This window comes from Somniosus microcephalus, chromosome 5 (genome assembly GCF_052327205.1).
Source record: "Somniosus microcephalus isolate GS21.2 chromosome 5, FLI_Smic_1.0, whole genome shotgun sequence".
Classification (NCBI taxonomy): Eukaryota; Metazoa; Chordata; class Chondrichthyes; order Squaliformes; family Somniosidae; genus Somniosus; species Somniosus microcephalus.
The window spans coordinates 254,165,256-254,185,411 of NC_140991.1; the positions used below are offsets into that span (position 1 = coordinate 254,165,256).

The 20,156-nt window shown below is 43.8% G+C and overlaps 1 protein-coding gene across 4 annotated transcripts in view; it reads right to left on the minus strand.

The window, feature by feature from the left end:
* Positions 1-2,446: 2,446 nt before the first annotated feature.
* Positions 2,447-20,156, minus strand: part of LOC147117658 (uncharacterized) — a 37,909-nt gene continuing 20,199 nt past the window's right edge. For all 4 annotated transcript variants that reach the window (XM_085988833.1, XM_085988834.1, XM_085988832.1 and 1 more), the window contains exons 6-7: positions 4,492-4,565; positions 2,447-4,128 (exon numbers count right to left, since the gene is read on the minus strand). In XM_085988833.1, coding sequence (XP_085844959.1) covers positions 4,498-4,565 — 68 coding nt within the window. In that variant the 3' untranslated portion in view covers positions 2,447-4,128; positions 4,492-4,497. The remainder of the gene's footprint in view (positions 4,129-4,491; positions 4,566-20,156) is intronic.

Below are 20,156 nucleotides of genomic sequence, written 5' to 3' on the forward strand. Positions count from 1 at the left end.
TGAGGGTGAGCTGGAACATTGCAACAAGGAAGATCGAGAAAAGCGTTGGTGTGATGAAACAGCCTTGCTTGACCCCGGTCCGTACGTGAATTGGGTCTGTGGTGGAAACGTTGGTCAGGATCACAGTTTGCATGTTGTCATGAAGCAGGCGGAGGATGGTGACAAACATTTGAGGGCAGCCGAATTTGAGGAGGACACTCCATAATCCCTCACGGTTGACAGTGTCAAAGGCCTTTGTGAGGTCAAAGGCGGCCATGTAGAGTGCAACCATCACTGAACATCCCCACTTCTGACCTTATAATGGAGGGAAGGTCATTTAGGAAGCAGCTGAAGATGATTGGACCTAGGACACGGCCCTGCAGCGATGAACTGGCACATTATTAGCCTCCAACAACTACAACCATCTTCCTTTGTGCTAGGCTAGACTCTAACCAGTGGAGAGTTTTCCCCGATTCCCATTGACTTCAATTTTACGAGGGCTCCTTGATGCCACACTTAGTCAAATGCTGCCTTGATATCAAGGGCAGTCACTCACATCTCACCTCTGGAATTCAACTCTTTTGTGCATGTCTGGACCAAGGCTGTAATGAGGTCTGGAACCAAGTGGCCCTGGCAGAACCCAAACTGAGCATCACTGAGCAGGTTATTGTTGTGCAAGGGCCATTTGATAGCACTGTTGACTAACAGGAGGAGGATGATCCATGAACAGCCCCATCCTGGTCACCAGCCTTGATGCTGCTGAATGATCCCAAGGTCCAAATATCTGACGCCTTGAAAATAAATTATGCTAATCTACCTTTTAATTTCCTATTTGGTGTACTGCTGTTTCCCCTTGTACCTTCTGTTCTGAAATAATTCCCAGTAGAATTCCACCACCACTGGCATGGAGCTGCTGCTAACTGCCTCTCTGCAGGGAGCTCCTGGGCAGTCTGATCTTGCCTCCCATGTTCCACTGGGATAGACAAGTCTCAAGGATAACAACAGTGTCAAGGCATGTGGTGCTAACTGAGACACGAGTGTAAGGCGGCCAGTTTTAACCCCAGGCTGACAGAGGGTGGAGTGAGTGAACTCAGTCCAGAAAATTTCAGGCCTGTGGTATTTTAATTTTTAACTGTGGCCTCACTTAAATCTGAGTGGTAGGTTGCACATCCGATTTGTGGCTGAAAAGGAAAACTGCCAACTTTTTTAGTGCAATTTCTGGCAGATCCTTCAGAGGTCTACTTAAAGCAGGAATGCGCCTTTTAAAATGTTGCATTCTCTTCTGCCTGGAAGGAAGAGTGGGAAAATGAGTTTCAGGCAAGCCTCCAGATTCTCAGAAACCTCCCTGGAGGTGCTATTGGAAGAGGCAAGGTATAGGAGGGAAGTCCTGTGTTTCAGCAGTGAAAGCAGGGGTCCCAAACACATGATGCAGCAGGGATGGAGCAAGGTGGCAGAGGTTGTAACCCCCACAATCTGGATACCCTGCAGGAAGTGCTTCAACAACCTCAAACAATAGCAAGGGTGAGTAATGCTCTTCCCTTCAACTCTCTCAAGAACAGCTGGCAGCAGTCATTCATCCCCCTCCCCTAGCACTCCGATCTATTCCAAACCCTCCATCACTTCCTTCTTCATTCATCACAAAGTCACACACCACCTCTCATTCTTATTCAAGATGCACTCACCTTTTCCTTGCTCCCATCATAGCAGCCACTAACAACATTCTGTCCTTACCTAGTAGTCTTTGCACAATCAGCAACTTCTATAATTACTCCTTCCTCACTACACACATTCACTCACTTGTTTTCCATTCAACACATCCCCAAGCTGCTTGCATTTTGCTGCTTCTTCCTCTCAGTATGTATGATGCAAGCAAAAGCCCCACACATGTGCACTCCCTTTTGTATGGGACAATACCCGGGAGAGAAATAGGACCAGGGAGGACCACCCAACCTCTTGGTCGTATCAGAGCTGGAGCAACAAGCTCTTGAAGTAAGTAGCCTTGCAAGAGCTGTGCTGTTCAGATAAGCTCAGCCTTGAAATTCCTGAAGAGTCTCTAACTGTTACTTGTGCATCAAGCTGCATTTTAATCTAACAAGAGTTTCAGAATTGTTTAAAATTTACCAACTTTGAATTAGTTTTATAACCAAAGTAGAAGATTCCTTAGCCGATGGTCCTGACCAATATTTATCCCTCAACCAACATTCACTAAAACAGATTATCCGGTCATTTATATCTCATTGCTGTCTGTGGGGCCTTGCTGTGCGCAAGTTGGCTGCCATGTTTCCTACATTACAACAGTGACTACACTTCCAAAAATATTTCATTGGCTGTGAAGCACTTTCGGACATCTGGGGGTCGTGAAATGCACTATATAAATGCAAGTTCTTTCTTTAATATTGCCACGGCAGATGAAAGAGAGAACAGATTCCACTAACATGATTTTATTTAAGCCAGCATCTAGGATTAAAATATTACATGGACCTGGAGATTGGTGCAGGCATTAGAATATCCTTTTACCAATGGCAGCCAAGGTTGAAACCTATCCCAGCTTGACTTTGAAAATCTCCTCTGCCTGCCAAATGCAAAGCTACAATGTGAAACGAGTTTGCAAAGGGTCAACACGTCCCACAAGTTGGCATTAAACTGGCCATGTCACCAATTTGAGACGAGTAGCTACTGTGTGAAAATGGAATGTTCATACTAGTGCAATACAGGACACCAGCAGTGATACTCTGAATAATTTATCTATTACATTTTTTTTAATTTAGCAGATTACTGGGGCAGAATCCCAGTGCAATATTAGCAACTAACATTAAACACCGCCAAATAAAGGGACAATGCTGCTTTAATAAAAAGTGTAAAACTAGTCCCAGCTGTGGCGAAGATTGGCCTGGAAGGTGCCTAATCGAAAGATGAGGTGCTGTTCCTCGAGCTTACGTTGAGCTTCAGTGGAACAATGCAAGAGGCCGAGGACATGGTTCTGATATTCCCCCTCCCCCACCCCCAAGGCATCGATGTCCAAGCGTCTTCACAGACCACTTTGATGCATCAAAGGTCACCTGCAGTTTAATTCCAAGCTCCCATTAACTTGCATATCTCTCAAGGGGGCCTGATTTAGGATTTATCCACCAATGTGACAACAGGGCTAAAAACAGTATTTTCCAAACCTCCCAAGTCCCCAAAATTCAAACTAGTAAATAAGAAATTTAAGTGCAATTAGGACTGAAGTGCATGTGCTTCAAAGCTCAGATTCTCAGAGCCAAGGCTTGGACACTCTTGAAAATTACTGCTCCACATCAATGGTTTGAGCCCTTGTGGCTGTTCTGGATTTATTACATGCAGATAGCACCCTCTAGTGGTAGTTAGTGTATAGCAGTGTTAGTATACTGCAATAGGTCATTTGACCTTTCTTCCTGTTTGACCCTGGAAGTAGTATTCCAGGAAGAACCTGGCAGAGTTATGGAGAATCTGACATGAGGGATTCTCAATCCGGTGACATCTCATCTTATATGCTAGCCAAGATGCAATGTCTGTGAGTATCTTTGTTTAATAACAGGATAGCAACCTTGTCAGTGTAGTATTTGACAATACTTTGTTTATAAGTTATTAGTGTTAGTTACAGAAGTTTAGCTCAAGGGCCATTTAGTTATACAATTAGTCTATTCTATTGTTATAAATAAGTTTATATCTTATGTAACATCTAATGTATAGTACTCAGTTCTATGTACAAAACATACTTTGTCTTTGTTTACAGTTTCACAAATTTGTTCAAGTAAAGCTTCAAAACAGCAAACCCGCTTGTCAAGGAATTATTTGAATGAGTGTTTAGCTGGCTGGATAACTAGATAGGAGCACGTCTAGCGAGACCAGTACAATGGCACTGAGCAGTCGGTCTTTCCTTTGGTGCATTGCGCCAGTTCAAACGTCCTTTGGAATATTCAAAAACATATCCTATGTTCATAAATAGTAAACCAGATACAGCTTTGGATACCATCAGGTTTTGAAGAGTCTTCAGTTGTTGTCTTCTTGTCACAGTAAGGAGAGTTTGTTGCAAGGTTCAACTGAATTCTGACTCCCAAAAGGCACACATTAAACTTGACCCACATGCATAAAGTGCAGTTTGGAATCTTTGTCTTCTCTTCCTTGTACCTGAAATTAGACAAAAATCAGATCGTGACATCTAACTGATCGTAAACAACAACTTTACTTTCTGGGTAATGAAGATAATGTAAATCTCCCTTTTTTGGTTTCTCGCACCTTGCAAAAGGCTGTTTACCCCCAAGTAAAAAGGCTTTTCCTGATGATAAAGAACACTTGTGCTCCCAACATCTGTGTGTAGAACGCTGCATGATTTCAAAAAGCCATGCAACTGAAGTTCATTAAAATAATTAACACTATAATTTGCATTAAACCAAAATCACAGGATAAAAACTCATGTTTTTATTGATGCATCTTTGTTGTTTTTCCAAGATTTCAGAAAATGAAAGGAAATAAATGCTAAACAGTGCTTACCGTGGGCTAGTGCAATCGAATTATACATCCAAAGATTATAACTGCCAGCACAACCATCAGGGCGCAATAAAAGCCTTGAAAGACAGATATCAAAAAGTTGTTATATTAATATTTATTAGACAAATATGCTCACACATTCTCCTCTAAATATATATCATCTTGATGAAAAGACATACATTAGATTAACTGTTTACTGGGTCCTCAAATTAGATCTACTTTCACTGAGGTGGTTTTTTGTGAATCTATTTGCTGACGTAACTTTTAATTCTCTGCTGAACCCTGTATTCCTTTTTCACCAACATAATAGCCTTCCACTTCAAAATATCAGGGGGAGAGAAAAAGAGAGGGGGGGGGAGAGAGAAAGAGAGAGGGGGGAGAGAGAAAGAGAGAGGGGGGAGAGAGAAAGAGAGAGGGGGGGAGAGAGAAAGAGAGAGGGGGAGAGAGAAAGAGAGAGGGGGGAGAGAGAAAGAGAGAGGGGGGAGAGAGAAAGAGAGAGGGGGGAGAGAGAAAGTGAGAGGGGGGAGAGTGAAGAGAGAGGGGAGAGAGAAAGAGAGAGGGGGGGAGAGAGAAAGAGAGAGGGGGAGAGAGAAAGAGAGAGGGGGGAGAGAGAAAGAGGGGGGAGAGAGAAAGAGAGAGGGGGGAGAGAGAAAGAGAGAGGGGGGAGAGAGAAAGAGAGAGGGGGGAGAGAGAAAGAGAGAGGGGGAGAGAGAAAGAGAGAGGGGAGGAGAGAGAAAAAGAGAGGGGGAGAGAGAAAAAGTGAGGGGGGAGAGAGGAAAAGAGAGGGGGAGAGAGAAAAAGAGAGGGGGAGAGAGAAAATGAGAGGGGGAGAGAGAAAAAGAGGAAAGAAAAAAAAGGACCAACCACCAGACGTCCCAAAGCAATTTACAGCGAATGAAGTACTTTTTGAAGTGTAGTTACTGTTGTAATGTAGGAAATGTGGCAGCCAATTTTCGCACAGCAATCTCCCACAAACAGCAATGTGATAATGACCAGATAATCTGTTTTTAGTGATGTTGACTGAGGGATAAATATTGGCCAGGACACCGGGGATAACTCCCCTGCGCTTCTTCGAAATAGCGCTATGGGATCTTTTACAAGGCCTCGGTTTAACGTCATATCCAAAGGACGGCACCTCCGACAGTGCAGCAGTCCCAGAGTACGGCACTGAAGTGTCAGCCTAGATTTTTGTGCTCAAGTGTCTAGACTGGGACTTGAACCCACAACCTTCTGACTCAGAGGCGAGAAGTGCTAGCCACTGAGCCACGGCTGACACAAATATTCAGCAGTGAACCTCAACTGAACTTTCTTGATCTTCCAGCAATATCCTCAGAGTATGAAGCCAGAACAGAAAGATAGACGAATTTATAACACCTTATCATATCTCAGAAACACCTGAAAGCACTTCATATAGAACTAATTGATTTAAAATGTAGATTCTGTTATGGAGGCAAATATGGCAGTCAGTTTATTCACAGCAAGATCCCAGAGGTGGCCAGTTAATCTGTTTTTGATGGTGAAAGTTGAAGAACATTAACAAGGAAATCAGAACTATTAGATATTAAGCAAGGTTCCTCAATGAAGAATTATTTTTATCCTCAACAAGTTTGCTTTTAGCAACATAACCAAGTTATAATACGCAGATGACTTAAGTTTTGTGCAATTTACTATTGAGGATAATGTATCAGGATCTTGCAGGTCATACAGGATACACACAATACTGTATCCTATGTCATGTGGCACTACTTCAATGAAGACATTTATAGCAATCAAGGAACCAGCCTCCATCAATGCTATTTATTAAAAGTTCAAGGTGAATTTAGTGTACTAACAGTACCAGAGTTTGCAGATCGGAGTCCCATTCAGCTCAGGTTCTCATGAGGTTAATGAAGTTGGGAGCCCCAAGCTAAATTGTTGGGTTTCTCAGGCAAGCCAATCCTGGACACCCAGCCACAGCAGTCAAAAATCATAAAAAGGGGGAAACTTACCTAGAGGTCCCTTTAAAAAAAAATCACTCTTTTAATATATTATAAATAAAACTAAAAACTGTGAATTTAAGACATATGCTATACTCAGGGTTTGGCTGTTAAATATAAACTGCTATCTGAACCCCTTGCTTGAATATTTCACTGACAGACACTGAATATCCTCTAGGTAAGCTATCAGTTTTCATTTTTTGTGATTGAGTAGCATTAATTCACCAAGTACAAAGTAAATAGATATGTATTTGATCAGTTCCCTTTGTGTATCTTTAAACTGCATGAACAGCACATGCAAGAACTATCAAGGTACAATTGTGCCTAAATATATAAAAGGCCTAACATTTGCTGTATTAGCAAACGGAAAACTCAAATCTAAACTATAGTCTAAAATGCTGTTCATATTTCTATTTCAGTTTGTTTATAGAATACTTGCGATAGGAACTGTATGGAAAGCACTGTTTTTAAACTAAGAGACTACTTACAGTAGTTTTCTTTTGGACTTGGTGATAAATCTACAGAAAATAGTTTCAGAAGAACATAAGAAATAGGAGCTGGAGTAAGCCATTTTGGCCCCTTGAGCCTGCTCAGGTCATTCAACAAGATCATGGTTGATCATCTACCTCAACTCCACCTTCCCACACTATCCCCATATCCCTTAATTCCCAAAAATGTATCGACCTCTGTCGTGAATATATTAAACGACTGAGCATCCACAGCTGTCTGGGGTAGAGAATTCCAAAGATCCACAACCCTTTAGAATAGAATAGAAATCATAGAAAGTTACAGCATGGAAGGAGGCCAAAATAACAACAGAAAATGCTGGAAAAACTCAGCAGGTCAGGCAACATCCGTGGAGAGAAATTGGAGTTGACGTTTTGGGTCGAACCCTTCTTTCGGATTTCCAACATCCGCAGTATTTTGCTATCGTCATGGAAGGAGGTCATTTCGGCCCATCGTGTCCGCGCCGGCCAACAAAGAGCTATCCAGCCTAATCCCACTTCCCAGCTCTTGGTCCGTAGCCCTGCAGGTTAGAGCATCCCAAGTGCACATCCAAGTACTTTTTAAATGTGTAAAAACTCACCCTTTCAGGCAGTGAGTTCCAGATCCCCACAACCCTCTGGGTGAAGATATTTCTCCTCAAATCCCCTCTAAACCTTCCCCCAATTACTTTAAATCTGTGCCCCCTGGTTTTTGACCCCTCTGCTAAAGGAAATAGGTCCTTTCTATCCACTTTATCTATGCCCCTCAATTTTATACACCTCAGTAAAAGGTCTCCCCTCAGCCTCCTCTGTTCCAAAGAAAACAGACCCAGCCTATCCAGTCTTTCCTCATAGCTAAGATTCTCTACTCCTGGCAACATCCTTGTAAATCTCCTCTGTACCCTCTCCAGGGCAATCACATCTTTCCTGTAAGGTGGTGACCAGAACTGCACGCAGTACTCTAGCCGAGGCCTAACTAGTGTTTTATACAGTTGAAGCATAACCCCCCTGCTCTTGTATTCTATGCCACGGCTAATAAAGGCAAGCATTCCGTATGCCTTCTTAACCACCTTATCTACCTGGCCTGCTACCTTCAGGGATCTGTGGACATGCACTCCAAGGTCCCTTTGTTCCTCTACACTACTCAGTGTCCTACCATTTAATGTGTATTCCCTTTCCTTGTTAGCCCTCCCCAAATGCATTACCTCACACTTCTCCGGATTGAATTCCATTTGCCACTATTCTGCCCACCTGACCAATTTATTGATATCTTCCTGCAGTCTACAGCTTCCTTCTTCAGTATCAACCACACAGCCGATTTTAGTATCATCTGCAAACTTCTTAATCATACCCCCTATATTCAAGTCTAGATCGTTGATATATACCACAAAAAGCAAGGGACCTAGTACTGAGCCCTGCGGCACCCCACTGGAAACAGCCTTCCAGTCACAAAAACACCCATCAACCATTACCCTCTGCTTCCTGTCTCCGAGCCAGTTTTGAATCCAATTTGACACTTTGCCCTGGATCCCATGGGCTTTTAACTTCGTGACCAGTCTGCCATGTGGAACCTTATCAAAAGCCTTGCTAAAGTCCATATACACTACATCAAACACACTACCCTCATCTACTCTCCTTGTTACCTCCTCAAAGTCAATCAAGTTTGTCAGACACGAGCTTCCTTTAACAAATCCGTGCTGACTATCCTTGATTAATCCGTGTCTTTCTAAATAAAGATTTATCCTGTCCTTCAGAATTCTTTCCAGTAATTTTTCCACCACCAAGGTTTGAGTGAAGAAATTTTTCCTCATCTCAGTTCTAAATGGCCGACCCCCTATTCTGTGACTGTGACCCGGTGTTCTAGATTCCCCAGCCAGGGGAAATATTTTCCCAGCATTAACCCCTTAAGAATTTTACATGTTTCAATTAGATCACCTCTCATTCTTCTAAATTCTAAGGAATATAGGCCTAGTCTACTCAATCTCTCCTAATACAGCAATCCCCTCATCCCAGGAACCAGTCTAGTGAACCTTTGCTGCACTCCCTCTAAAGCAAGTATGTCTTTCCTTGGGTAAGGAGACCAGAACTGTACACAATACTCCAGGTGTGACCTCACCAATGCCCTATATAATTGTAGTAAGACTTCTTTACTCTTATACTCTAATCCCTTTGTAACAAAAGCTAACATACCATTTGCTTTCCTAATTGCTTGCTGTACCTGCATGTTACCTTTCAGTGATTCATGTACAAGGACACCCAGGTCCCTCTGAATGCAAACATTTCCCAGTCTTACCATTCAAAAAATATTTCTACTTTTTTGTTTTTCCTATCAAAGTGGATAACTTCAAACTTCCCCACATTGTATTCCATTTGCCATGTTCTTGCCCACTCAGCCAGCCTGTCTATATCTCTCTGCAGCCACTTTGTATCCTCCTCACAACTTACTTTCCCACCTAACTTTGTATCATCAGCAAACTTGGATACGTTACACTCAGTCCCTTCATCGAAGTCATTAATATAGATTGTAAATAGCCGAGGCCCAGACACTGATCCTTGCGGTACCCCACTAGTTACAGCCTGCCAACCTGAAAATGATCAGTTTATTCCTACACTCTGTTTTCTGTCCATTAATTATTACCACATTCCTAATAATAGATTCTAGCACAAAATACAAAAAGAAAATACAGCAGATGCTGGAAATCTGAAATAAAAACAGAAAATGCTGGAGAAACTCAACAGGTCAGGCAGCATCTGTGAAGAAAGAAACAGAGTTAACGTTTCAGGAAAAAGCAGGAAATGGAACAGATTTTTAAGCAAGTGTAGTGGCTGGGAAAGGGGGAGGGGATGAAAGAACAAAAGGGAAGGCCAGTGATAGGATAGAAGGCAGGAGAGATTAAGAGACACCTCCTCCTACCTCTGCCTGGACCGTGACCCCACTACCGAACATCAAGCCACCGTTTCCAAGACCATCACTGACCTCATCTCCTCTGGAGATCTTCCCCCCACGGCCGCCAACCTCAGAGTTCCCCAACCCCGCACAGCCCGCTTCTACCTCCTTCCCAAGATCCACAAACAGGACTGCCCTGGTAGACCCATCGTTTCAGCCTGTTCTTGCCCCATGGAACTTATCTCTTCCTATCTTGACTCTATTTTTTCCCCTTGTCCAGTCTCTTCCCACCTACATCCGCGACTCTTCAGACACCCTCATCCACTTTAACAGTTTCCAGTTTCCTGGCCCCAACTGCCTCCTTTTCACCATGGACGTACAATCCCTCTACACCTCCATCACCCACCAGGATGGCCTGAGGGCGCTCCACTTCTTCCTTGAGCAGAGGCCCAACCAGTCCCCTTCCACCACCACCCTCCTCCGCCTGGCTGAACTTGGTCTCACATTGAACAACTTCTCCTTTGACTCCACTCACTTCCTCCAAATCAAAGGTGTTGCTATGGGTACCCGCATGGGTCCTAGCTATGCCTGCCTTTTCGTGGGATATGTGGAGCACTCTTTGTTCCAGTCCTACTCGGGTCCCCTCCCGCACCTCTTTTTCCAGTACATTGATGACTGTATCAGTGCCGTTTCCTGCTCTCGCCCTGAACTAGATAATTTCATTCACTTTGCTTCCAATTTCCACCCTTCCCTCACCTTCACATGGTCCATCACCGACTCTTCCCTTCCTCGACTTCTCCGTCTCCATCTCTGGGGATAGGTTATTGACAAACATTCACTACAAGCCCACTGACTCCCACAGCTACCTGGACCACACTTCCTCCCACCCCGCTTCCTGTAAGGACTCTATTCCATTCTCCCAGTTTCTCCGTCTCCGCCGCATCTGCTCCGACGATGCCACCTTCCATACCAGTGCTTCCAACACGTCTTCCTTTTTCCTCAACCGAGAATTCCCCCTCTACAGTGGTTGACACGGCCCTTGATCGTGCCCGTTCTATCTCCCGCACTTCTGCCCTCGCCCTTGCCCCTCCCTCCCAGAACCACGATAGAGTTCCCCTTGTCCTCACCTTTCATCCCACCAGCCTCCACATTCAACGGATCATCCTCCGCCATTTCCGCCACCTCCAGCGTGATCCCACCACCAAAGGCATCTTCCCTTCACCTCCCCTTACAGCATTCCGTAGGGACCACTCCCTCCACGACACCCTAGTCCACTTCTCTATCATCCCCAACACCCCTTCCCCCGGTACCTTCCCGTGCAAGTGCAGGAGATGCAACACATGCCCTTATACCTCCCCCCTTCCCACTGTCCAGGGCCCCAAACACCCCTTCCAGGTGAAACAGCGATTTACATGTACTTCTTGCAATTTAGTATACTGTATTCGTTGCTCACGATGTGGTCTCCCCTACATTGAGGAGACCAAACGCAGATTGGGTGACCACTTTGCAGAACACCTCCATTCAGTCCGTAAGGGGGACTCAGAGCTTCCAGTCACTTTAATTCACCGCTCCACTTCCTCACCGTCCTCGGCCTCTTGCATTATTCCACGGAAGCTCAGCGTAAGCTTGAGGAACAGCACCTCATCTTTCGATCAGGCACTTTACAGCCTTCTGGACTCAACATAGAGCTCAACAATTTCAAATCATAACCCCGGCCCCTAGCATATATATTTTTTTTATCCACACTTTTGTTCTGTTCTCCTCTCCCACTTGACAGCTGTCTTCCATTCTGCCAGCACAATTTACACTTCATCTAGAGCCATCCTTTGTTTCTTAACCTGTCCCATTACCATCTCCTTTTGCCTTGAATATCTCTCAATGTCTCTTAATCTCTCCTGCCTTCCATCCTATCACAGACCTTCCCTTTTGTTCTTTCACCCCCACCCCCATTTCCCAGCCTCTTCACTTGCTTAAAAATCTGTTCCATTTCCTGCTTTTTTCCAGTTCTGACAAAAGGTCATCGACCTGAAACATTAACTCTGTTTCTCTCTTCACAGATGCTGACTGGCCTGCTGAATTTCTCCAGCATTTTCGGATTTTATAATAGATTCTAGCATTTTGCCTACTACTGATGTCAGGGTAACTGGCCTATAGTTCCCTGTTTTTTTTTTCTCTTCCTCCCTTCTTAAATAGCTGGGTTATGTTTGCTACCTTCCAATACTTGGGGACTGTTCTAGAATCTAGGGAATTGTGGAAGATTAATACCAGTGCATCCACTATCTCTGCAGCTAGCTCTTAAAACTCTAGGATGCAGGTCGTCAGGTCCTGGGAATTTGTCGCCACTTAGTCCCATTAATTTCTCCAGTACTATGTCTTTACTTATATTGATTTCTTTAAGTTCCCCATTCTCTCTAGATCCTTGGTTTCCCATTATTTCCAGAATGTTTTGTTTTTTCTACTGTGAAGACAGATACAAAGTATTTGTTTAATGTCTCTGCCATTTCCTTATTGCCCATTATAATTTCTCCTGTCTCTGCCTCTAATGGGCCCACGTTTACTTTCACTAATCTCTTCCAATTCACATACATAGAAAATAGGAGGAGTAGACCATTCGGCCCCTCGAGCCTGCTCCGCCATTCAATGAGATCATGGCTGATCATCCAAATTCAGTACCCTGTCCCTGCCTTCTCCCCATATCCCTTGATCTCTTTAGCCTTGAGAAATATATCTAACTTCTTCTTGAATATATTTAATGAATTGGCCTCCACTGCCTTCTGTGGTAGAGAATTCCACAGGTTCACCACTCTCTGGCTGAAGAAATTCCTCATCTGTCCTAAATGGCTTACCCCTTGTCCTTAGACTGTGACCCCTGGTTCTGGACTCCCCACCATCAGGAACATCCTTCCTGTATCTAGTCTGTCTGGTCCTGTTAGAATTTTATAAGTTTCAATGAGATCCCCTCTCATTCTTCTAAACTCTAGCGAATACAAGCCCAATTGACACAATCTCTCTTCGTACGTCATTCCTGCCATCCCAGGTATCAGTCTGGTGAATCTTCACTGCACTCCCTCCATGGCAAGAACATCCTTCCTCAGATAAGGCGACCAAAACTGCACACAATACTCAAGGTGTGGTCTCACCAAGGCCCTTTACAACTGCAGCAAGACATCCTTGTTCCTGTACTCGAACCCTCTCGCTACGAAAGCCAACATATCATTTTGCCTTCTTAACCGCCTGCTGCACCTGCATGTTTACCTTCAGCGACTGGTGCACAAGGACACCCAGGTCTCGTTGCACTTCCCCTTTTCCCAATCTATTGCCGTTCAGATAATAATCTGCCTTCCTGTTTTTGACACCAAAGTGGATAACCTCGCATTTATTCACATTATACTGCATCTGCCATGCTTCTGCCCAATCACCCAACCTGTCCAAATCATACTGGAGTTTCTCGTCATCCTCCTCACAGCACACACGCCCACCCAGCTTTGTGTCGTCTGCAAACTTGGAGATATTGCATCTAGTTCCCTCGTCTAGATCATTAATATATATTGTGAACAGCTGGGGTCCTAGGACCGATCCCTGCGGTACCCCACTAGTCACTGCCTGCCACTCGGAAAAAGACCGGTTTAGTCCAACTCTTTGCTTCCTGTCTGCCAACCAGTTCTCTATCCAAGTCAGTACCTTGCCCCCAATCCCATGTGCTTTAACTTTACACGCTAATCTCTTATGCGGATCTTATCGAAAGCCTTCTGAAAGTCCAAATACACCACATCCACTGGTTCTCCCTATCTATTCTACCAGTTACATCCTCAAAAAATTCCAGTAGATTAGTCAAGCATGATTTACCTTTTGTAAATCCATGTTGACTTTGTCCGATCCTGTCAGTTTTCCAAATGCTCTGCTATTACATCTTTTATAATGGACTCTAGCATTTTCCCCACTACCGATGTCAGGCTTACCGGTCTATAATTCCCCGTTTTCTCTCTACCACCTTTTTTGAATAGTGGGGTAACATTAGCTACCCTCCAATCCATGGGTACTGTTCCAGAGTCTATAGAATTTTGGAAGATGACCAGCAATGCATCTACTATTTCTAGGGCCACTTCCTTAAGTACCCTAGGATGTAGATCATCAGGCCCTGGGGATTTATCGGCCTTTAATCCCGTCAATTTCCCTATAACTATAGAAACGTTTACAATCTGTTTAATATCTCTTGCTAATTTACTCTCATTCTTTTTTCTCTTTCCTCATCAATTTCTTGGTCCTCCTTTGCTGAATTCTAAAATCCTCCCAATCCTCAGGCTTCCTACTCTTTTTGGCAACATCATAAGCCTCTTTCTTTGATCTAATACTTCTCTTGTTAGCCACGGTTGGACCACTTTTCCTGTGGGGTTTTTGTGCCTTAAAGGAATGTATATTTGTTGTAAATTATGTATTAATTCTTTAAATGCTAACCATTGCTTGGCTACCGTCATACCTGACTTTTAATGTTGTTTCCCAATCTAACTTAGCCAACTCGCCCCTTATACATAGAGTCATAGAGTTATACAGCACAGAAAGAGGCCCTTCGGCCCATCACGTCCGCGCCGGCCACATCCCCTGTGGCCAGAGAGGTTCTGAAAATTTGTGTCAGAGCTCCTGCAATCTCCTCCTTTGCCTCACATAGTAGCCTGGGATACATCTCGTCCAGGCCTGGGGATTTATCCACTTTTAAGCCTGCTAAAACCGCTAGTACCTCCTCCCTCTCGATGCTAATATATTCAAGTATATCACAGTCCCCCTGCCCGATTTCTATGTCCACATCGTCCTTCTCCATAGTGAACACAGATGCAAAAAATTCATTTAAAAACCCCACCTACATCTTCTGGCTCTACACTCAGCTTGCCACTTTGGTCCCTAATGGGCCCTACTCTTTCCCTAGTTATCCTCTTGCCCTTAATATACTTATAAAACACCTTAGGATTTTCCTTTATATTGCTCGCCAGTGTTATTTCATGGCCCCTCCTCGCTCTCCTAATTTCTTTTTTTTTAAGTATCCCCCTGCACTTTTTATACTCCTCTAGGGCTTCCTCTGTCTTTAGTCCTTTGTATCTGCCCAAAGCCCCCCTTTTTTTCCCAATCCATTCTCGTATATCCCTTGACATCCAAGGTTCCCTGGGCTTGTTGGTCCCACCCTTGACCTTTACGGGAACATGTTGCCATTGTACTCTCTCAATTTCTTTTCTGAAAGACTCCCATTGCTCCGATGTGGATTTTCCTTCAAGTAGCTGATCCCAGTCCACATTGGCCAGATCCTGCCTTATCATATTAAAATCAGCCTTCCCCCAATTTAGAACCTTTATTTCCGGTCCATCCTTGTCCTTTTCCATGACTACCTTAAATCTCACCGAACTTTGGTCACTGTCACCAAAGTGCTCACCTACTAACACATCTACCACTTGCCCGGCCACATTCCCTAGAATTAGGTCCAGTACCGCCCCCTCTCTTGTAGGACTTTCTACATACTGGCTCAAAAAGCTCTCCTGGATGCACTTTAAGAATTCTGCACCCTCTAAGCCTTTCACACTCTGACTATCCAAGTTAATATTGGGGAAGTTGAAATCCCCCACTATTATTACCCTATTATTTGCACACTTCTCTGAGATTTGCCTACATATCTGTTCCTCTATCTCCCCGACACTGTTTGGGGGCCTATAGTACACTCCCAGCAAACTGCTTGCCCCCTTTTTGTTTTTAAGTTCAACCCATATGGCCTCATTAGAGAAACCTGTTAATATATCATCCCTCCTTACAGCAGTAATTGACTCTTTATTTAATATTGCGACACTCCCCTCCTCTTTTACCCCCCCACCCCTCTGTCTCGCCTGAAGATTCTATACCCCGGAATATTGAGCTGCCAGTCTTGCCCCTCCCTCAACCATGTCTCCATGATAGCAACAATATCATACTCCCATGTGTTCATCAACAACTTCAGTTCATCCACCTTATTCGCAAGACTCCTTGCATTAAAATAAATGCCATTCAGCCTTGCCCTACTCCCTTGTGCCGCTACATATTTGCTCTGCCTTCCAGTCGGACTTGTTTTTTCCTCTATATTTGGCTGTACATCACCCCCTATTATAGCTCCACTCTGTATCCCATCCCCTGCCAAGTTAGTTTAACCCCCCCCCCCCCCCCAACAGTGCTAGCAAACCTCCCCGCAAGGATATTTGTCCCGTTCTGGTTCAGGTGCAACCCGTCCGGCTTGTACAAGTCCCACCTTCCCCAGAAGCAGACCCAGTGATCCAGGAAACAAGCCCTCCTTTCTGCACCAACTCTTTAGCCACGCATTCATCTGCTCTATCCTCCTATTCCTATACTCGCTAGCACGTGGCACCGGGAGTAATCCAGAGATTACAACCTTTGAGGTCCTGCTCTTTAATCTGCTACCTAGCTCCCTAAATTCTTGCTGCAGGACCTCATCCCTCTTCCTACCCTTGTCGTTGGTCCCAATGTGAACCACGACCTCTGACTGTTCACCCTCCCTTTTCAGAATGCCCTGCAGCCGCTCAGTGACATCCTTGACCCTGGCACCAGGGAGGCACAAACCATCCTGGAGTCACGTCTACGGCCACAGAAACGCCTATCTGTTCCCCTTACGATAGAATCCCCTACCACTATTGCTCTCCCACTCTTTTTCCTCCCTTCCTGAGCAGCAGAAGCACCCCATGTGCCAGGAAGTTGGCTGCTGCTGCCTTCCTCTGGTAAGTCATCCCCCTCAACAGTATCCAAATCGGTATACCTGTTTGAGAGGGGGATAGCCACAGGGGTCCCCTGCACTACCTGCCTGCCTCTACTGCTCTGCCTGATGGTCACCCATTTCCCTTCTGCCTGTGCAGCCCTTACCTGCGGTGTGACCAACTCACTAAACGTGTTATCCACGACCCTCGTACGTAGTTTGCTTTGTTTAGATTTAAGATACTAGTTTCGGATTTAACCAAATCATTTTCAAACTCAATATAAAATTCTATCATATTATGGTCACTCTTCCCTTAAGGCCCCTTTACTATCAGGTTTTTAATTAACCCTTTCTTGTTACACAATACTAGATCTAAAATAGCCTGTTCCCTAGTTGATTCCTCAACATACTGATCTAGAAAACTATCTTGTATACATTCCATGAATTTGCCCTCCACACTATTACTACAAATTTGGTTTGCCCAGTCTATATGTAGATTAAAGTCCCCCATGATTACTGTATTACCCTTGTTACATGTGCCTCTTTCTGACTACAAGTACTTCTTGTAAGCACACCATCACCATCATAAATTTGTAAAGTGACAGGCACTGCAGTATTATTCCAACCTTCAAAACAAGCAAGCCAGAAGGATTAATGGGTTTCACTCTCTGAAGTATATCCAAACAGAAACTAAGCCATCATCTCACTACTGATGACAGAGATTGAGTTACATGCCTGGAATATGGGAATAGGCTAACTACAATGACACAATGGGTTGAATAATTGAAAACTGTTCCTTATTTTGAAATGTTTCTTCAAATCCCCATATTACAGTGGGTTCCAGCATCAGCCATTGTTATTTGCATCCTCACGGAAGGACATGAACGGCATCATTTCATCATGTTTGTCCACTGCCACTAGGAGCCGAGGCAAAGTTAGCAACTGGTTGATGTTGAATGAAAATAGATATAAAATGTGTAAAGTACTAGACGATTTCTCAATGTTGATCATCGTGTGGCAGTGTTTAAGTTGTTACAAGGTAGATGGGGTACAGATGTCCACCCAAAAATATTAGAAAGAAATTCACGAGAAATCTTTAAATTTAAAACAAAAAGTAGAAAACATGCTTGACAGTAAAAGCTGCAGAATAAACTTGCAGAAAACTGCCCCACAAATGTTGAAATATTAAATAGAAAACAAGCCCAAAATGAAATAGATTCATTTTTACAAGCATGGACCTCAAGGTCAGAGGTCACATACATGTGCAATCAATTGGACTGCACGGTCAGCAGCATGCGCACACAATAGATCCTAACGTCTATAGCATGGGATTAAGGTACTAAGCATTTGAAGAGAAACAAATTAATCAAGGCAAGTCAGCACAGATTTCTAAAGGAAAGGTTGTGCTTGACCTACCTTATAGAATTATTTAAAGAAATAGAAGATAAAAGGAAATAGTGGTTTAAATGGATTTTCAGAAAGCATTTGATAAGGTACCATACAAGAGACTTGTGGCAAAGCTAATGGCACATGGAATAAAGGGGGATGTGGGAAAATAGATGGAGAGATGATTGGAAGGCAGAAAGCAAAGGGTACAAGTAAAGAGAAATTTCTCAGATTGGAAAGAGGAGTGGTGTTTTGCAGTGGTTGGTGTTGGGATCACTTATTTAGTTCAAATTACCTGGTATTCAAATAGATTTGCACTTTACTTAATACAAACCATTAAATAATTCAACATTTTTAATGCAATGATTTTGAATTATAAGTTATACACAAAGCATTTCCAAGAAAGAAATACTCCACTATAACATGCAAAGTTTTAGTGTAAATAACCCAATACATGAAAATTTATATATCTGAATTTATGTATTTGTCCTTAAAAGGTGAAATGAATTAAATTCTACGTAATGTGAACAGATGTTAGCATTCATTATTACTTCCCATGTTGTCTGCTATAAAACCACTATTCTGGTGAGGCCTGGAATTTCATAGAAAGTTATGGCACAGAAGGCCATTCGGCCCATCGTGTCTGTGCCGGTCGAAAGAGACCAATCCAGCCTTATCCCACTTTGCAGCTCTTGGTCCGTAGCCTTGCAGGTTACAGCACTTCCAAGTGCATATCCAACAAGAAGTATTTATATAGCGCCTTAACATAGTAAAATGTCCCAAAGTGCTTCACAGGAGTATTACAAGACAAAAAAATTGGCATCGAGCCACACAAGGAGAAATTAGGGCAGGTGACCAAAAGCTTGGTCAAAGAGGTAGGTTTTAAGGAGCGTCTAAAAAGGAGAGGTAGAGAGGCGGAGTGTTTTAGGCAGGGAATTCCAGAGCTTAGGGCCTAGGCAATAGAAGGCACAGCCACCAAAGGTTGAGCGATTATAATCAGATATGCTCAAAAGGGCAGAATTAGAGGAGCGCAGATATCTCTGGGGGGGGGGGGGCGTGGAAAGAGAGGGGGGTGGAAAGAGAGGGGGTTGTGGAGCTGGAAGAGATTTCAGAGATAGGGAGAGGCGAGGCCATGGAGGACTTTGAAAACAAGGATGAGAATTTTGAAAGAGGCGTTGCTTAACCGGGAGCCAATGTAGGTCAGCGAGCACAGGAGTGATGGGTGAATGGGACTTGGTGCGAGTTAGGACATGGCCAGCCGAGTTTTGGATGACCTTCAGTTTCCATAGGGTAGAATGTGAGAGGTCAGCCAGCAGTGCGTTGGAAGTGTCAAGTCTAGAGGTAACAAAAGCATGGATGAGGGTTTCAGCAGCAGATGAGCTGAGGCAAGGGTGGAAACGGGCAATGTTACGGAGATGAAAATAGGCGGTCCTAGTTATGTCACGGATATGTGGTCGGAAGTTCATTTCAGGGTCAAATATGACACCAAGGTTGGAAACAGTGTGGTTCAGCCTCACACAGATGTTAGGGAGAGGGATGGAGTCAATGGCTAGGGAACTGAGTTTGTGGCAGGGACCGAAAACAATGGCTTCGGTCTTCCCAAGTACTTTTTAAATGTGATGAGTGTTTCGGCCTCTACCACCCTTTCAGTATGTTCCAGACCCCTCACCGTTGGGTGAAAAAAATCTCTCAACTCCCCTCTAATCCTTCTACCCATTACTTTAAATCTATGGGTATTGACCTCTCCTAAGGGAAATAGGCGTTTCCTATCCACTCTATCTAGGCCCCTCAATTTTATACACCTTGCTGCTGCAATAACGGCAAAACTGTCAGTGTTCGCCATCATTACTGTGTAAAACGGACAGCAACTTCTGGCGTCCGCACGGCACAGTTAAATGTGGCAATCTGGAAGTTGCTGTCAGTAATACCCTGCTCCTCCGTAGGGTGCACTGTTGCAGACTTTGCAGATAGAATCACCACAGAACCAGTGACTTGAACTTCAGCTTTTTATGCTCTATTCCTGCTGTAAAAGCCACGTTGAAGGAAGTGCAACTGAGTTTTTAACGGCATACTAAGACATAATTACTGCTGAACAACCTTTTTGGCCCTGAAAAACTCATTTTAGAAGTGTGGACTGTCATTCCCTCCATTCCATGATAGAAATTCCATAGATTTTTAAAATAATAAAAATGTATTTAAATTAAATATCATGGGAA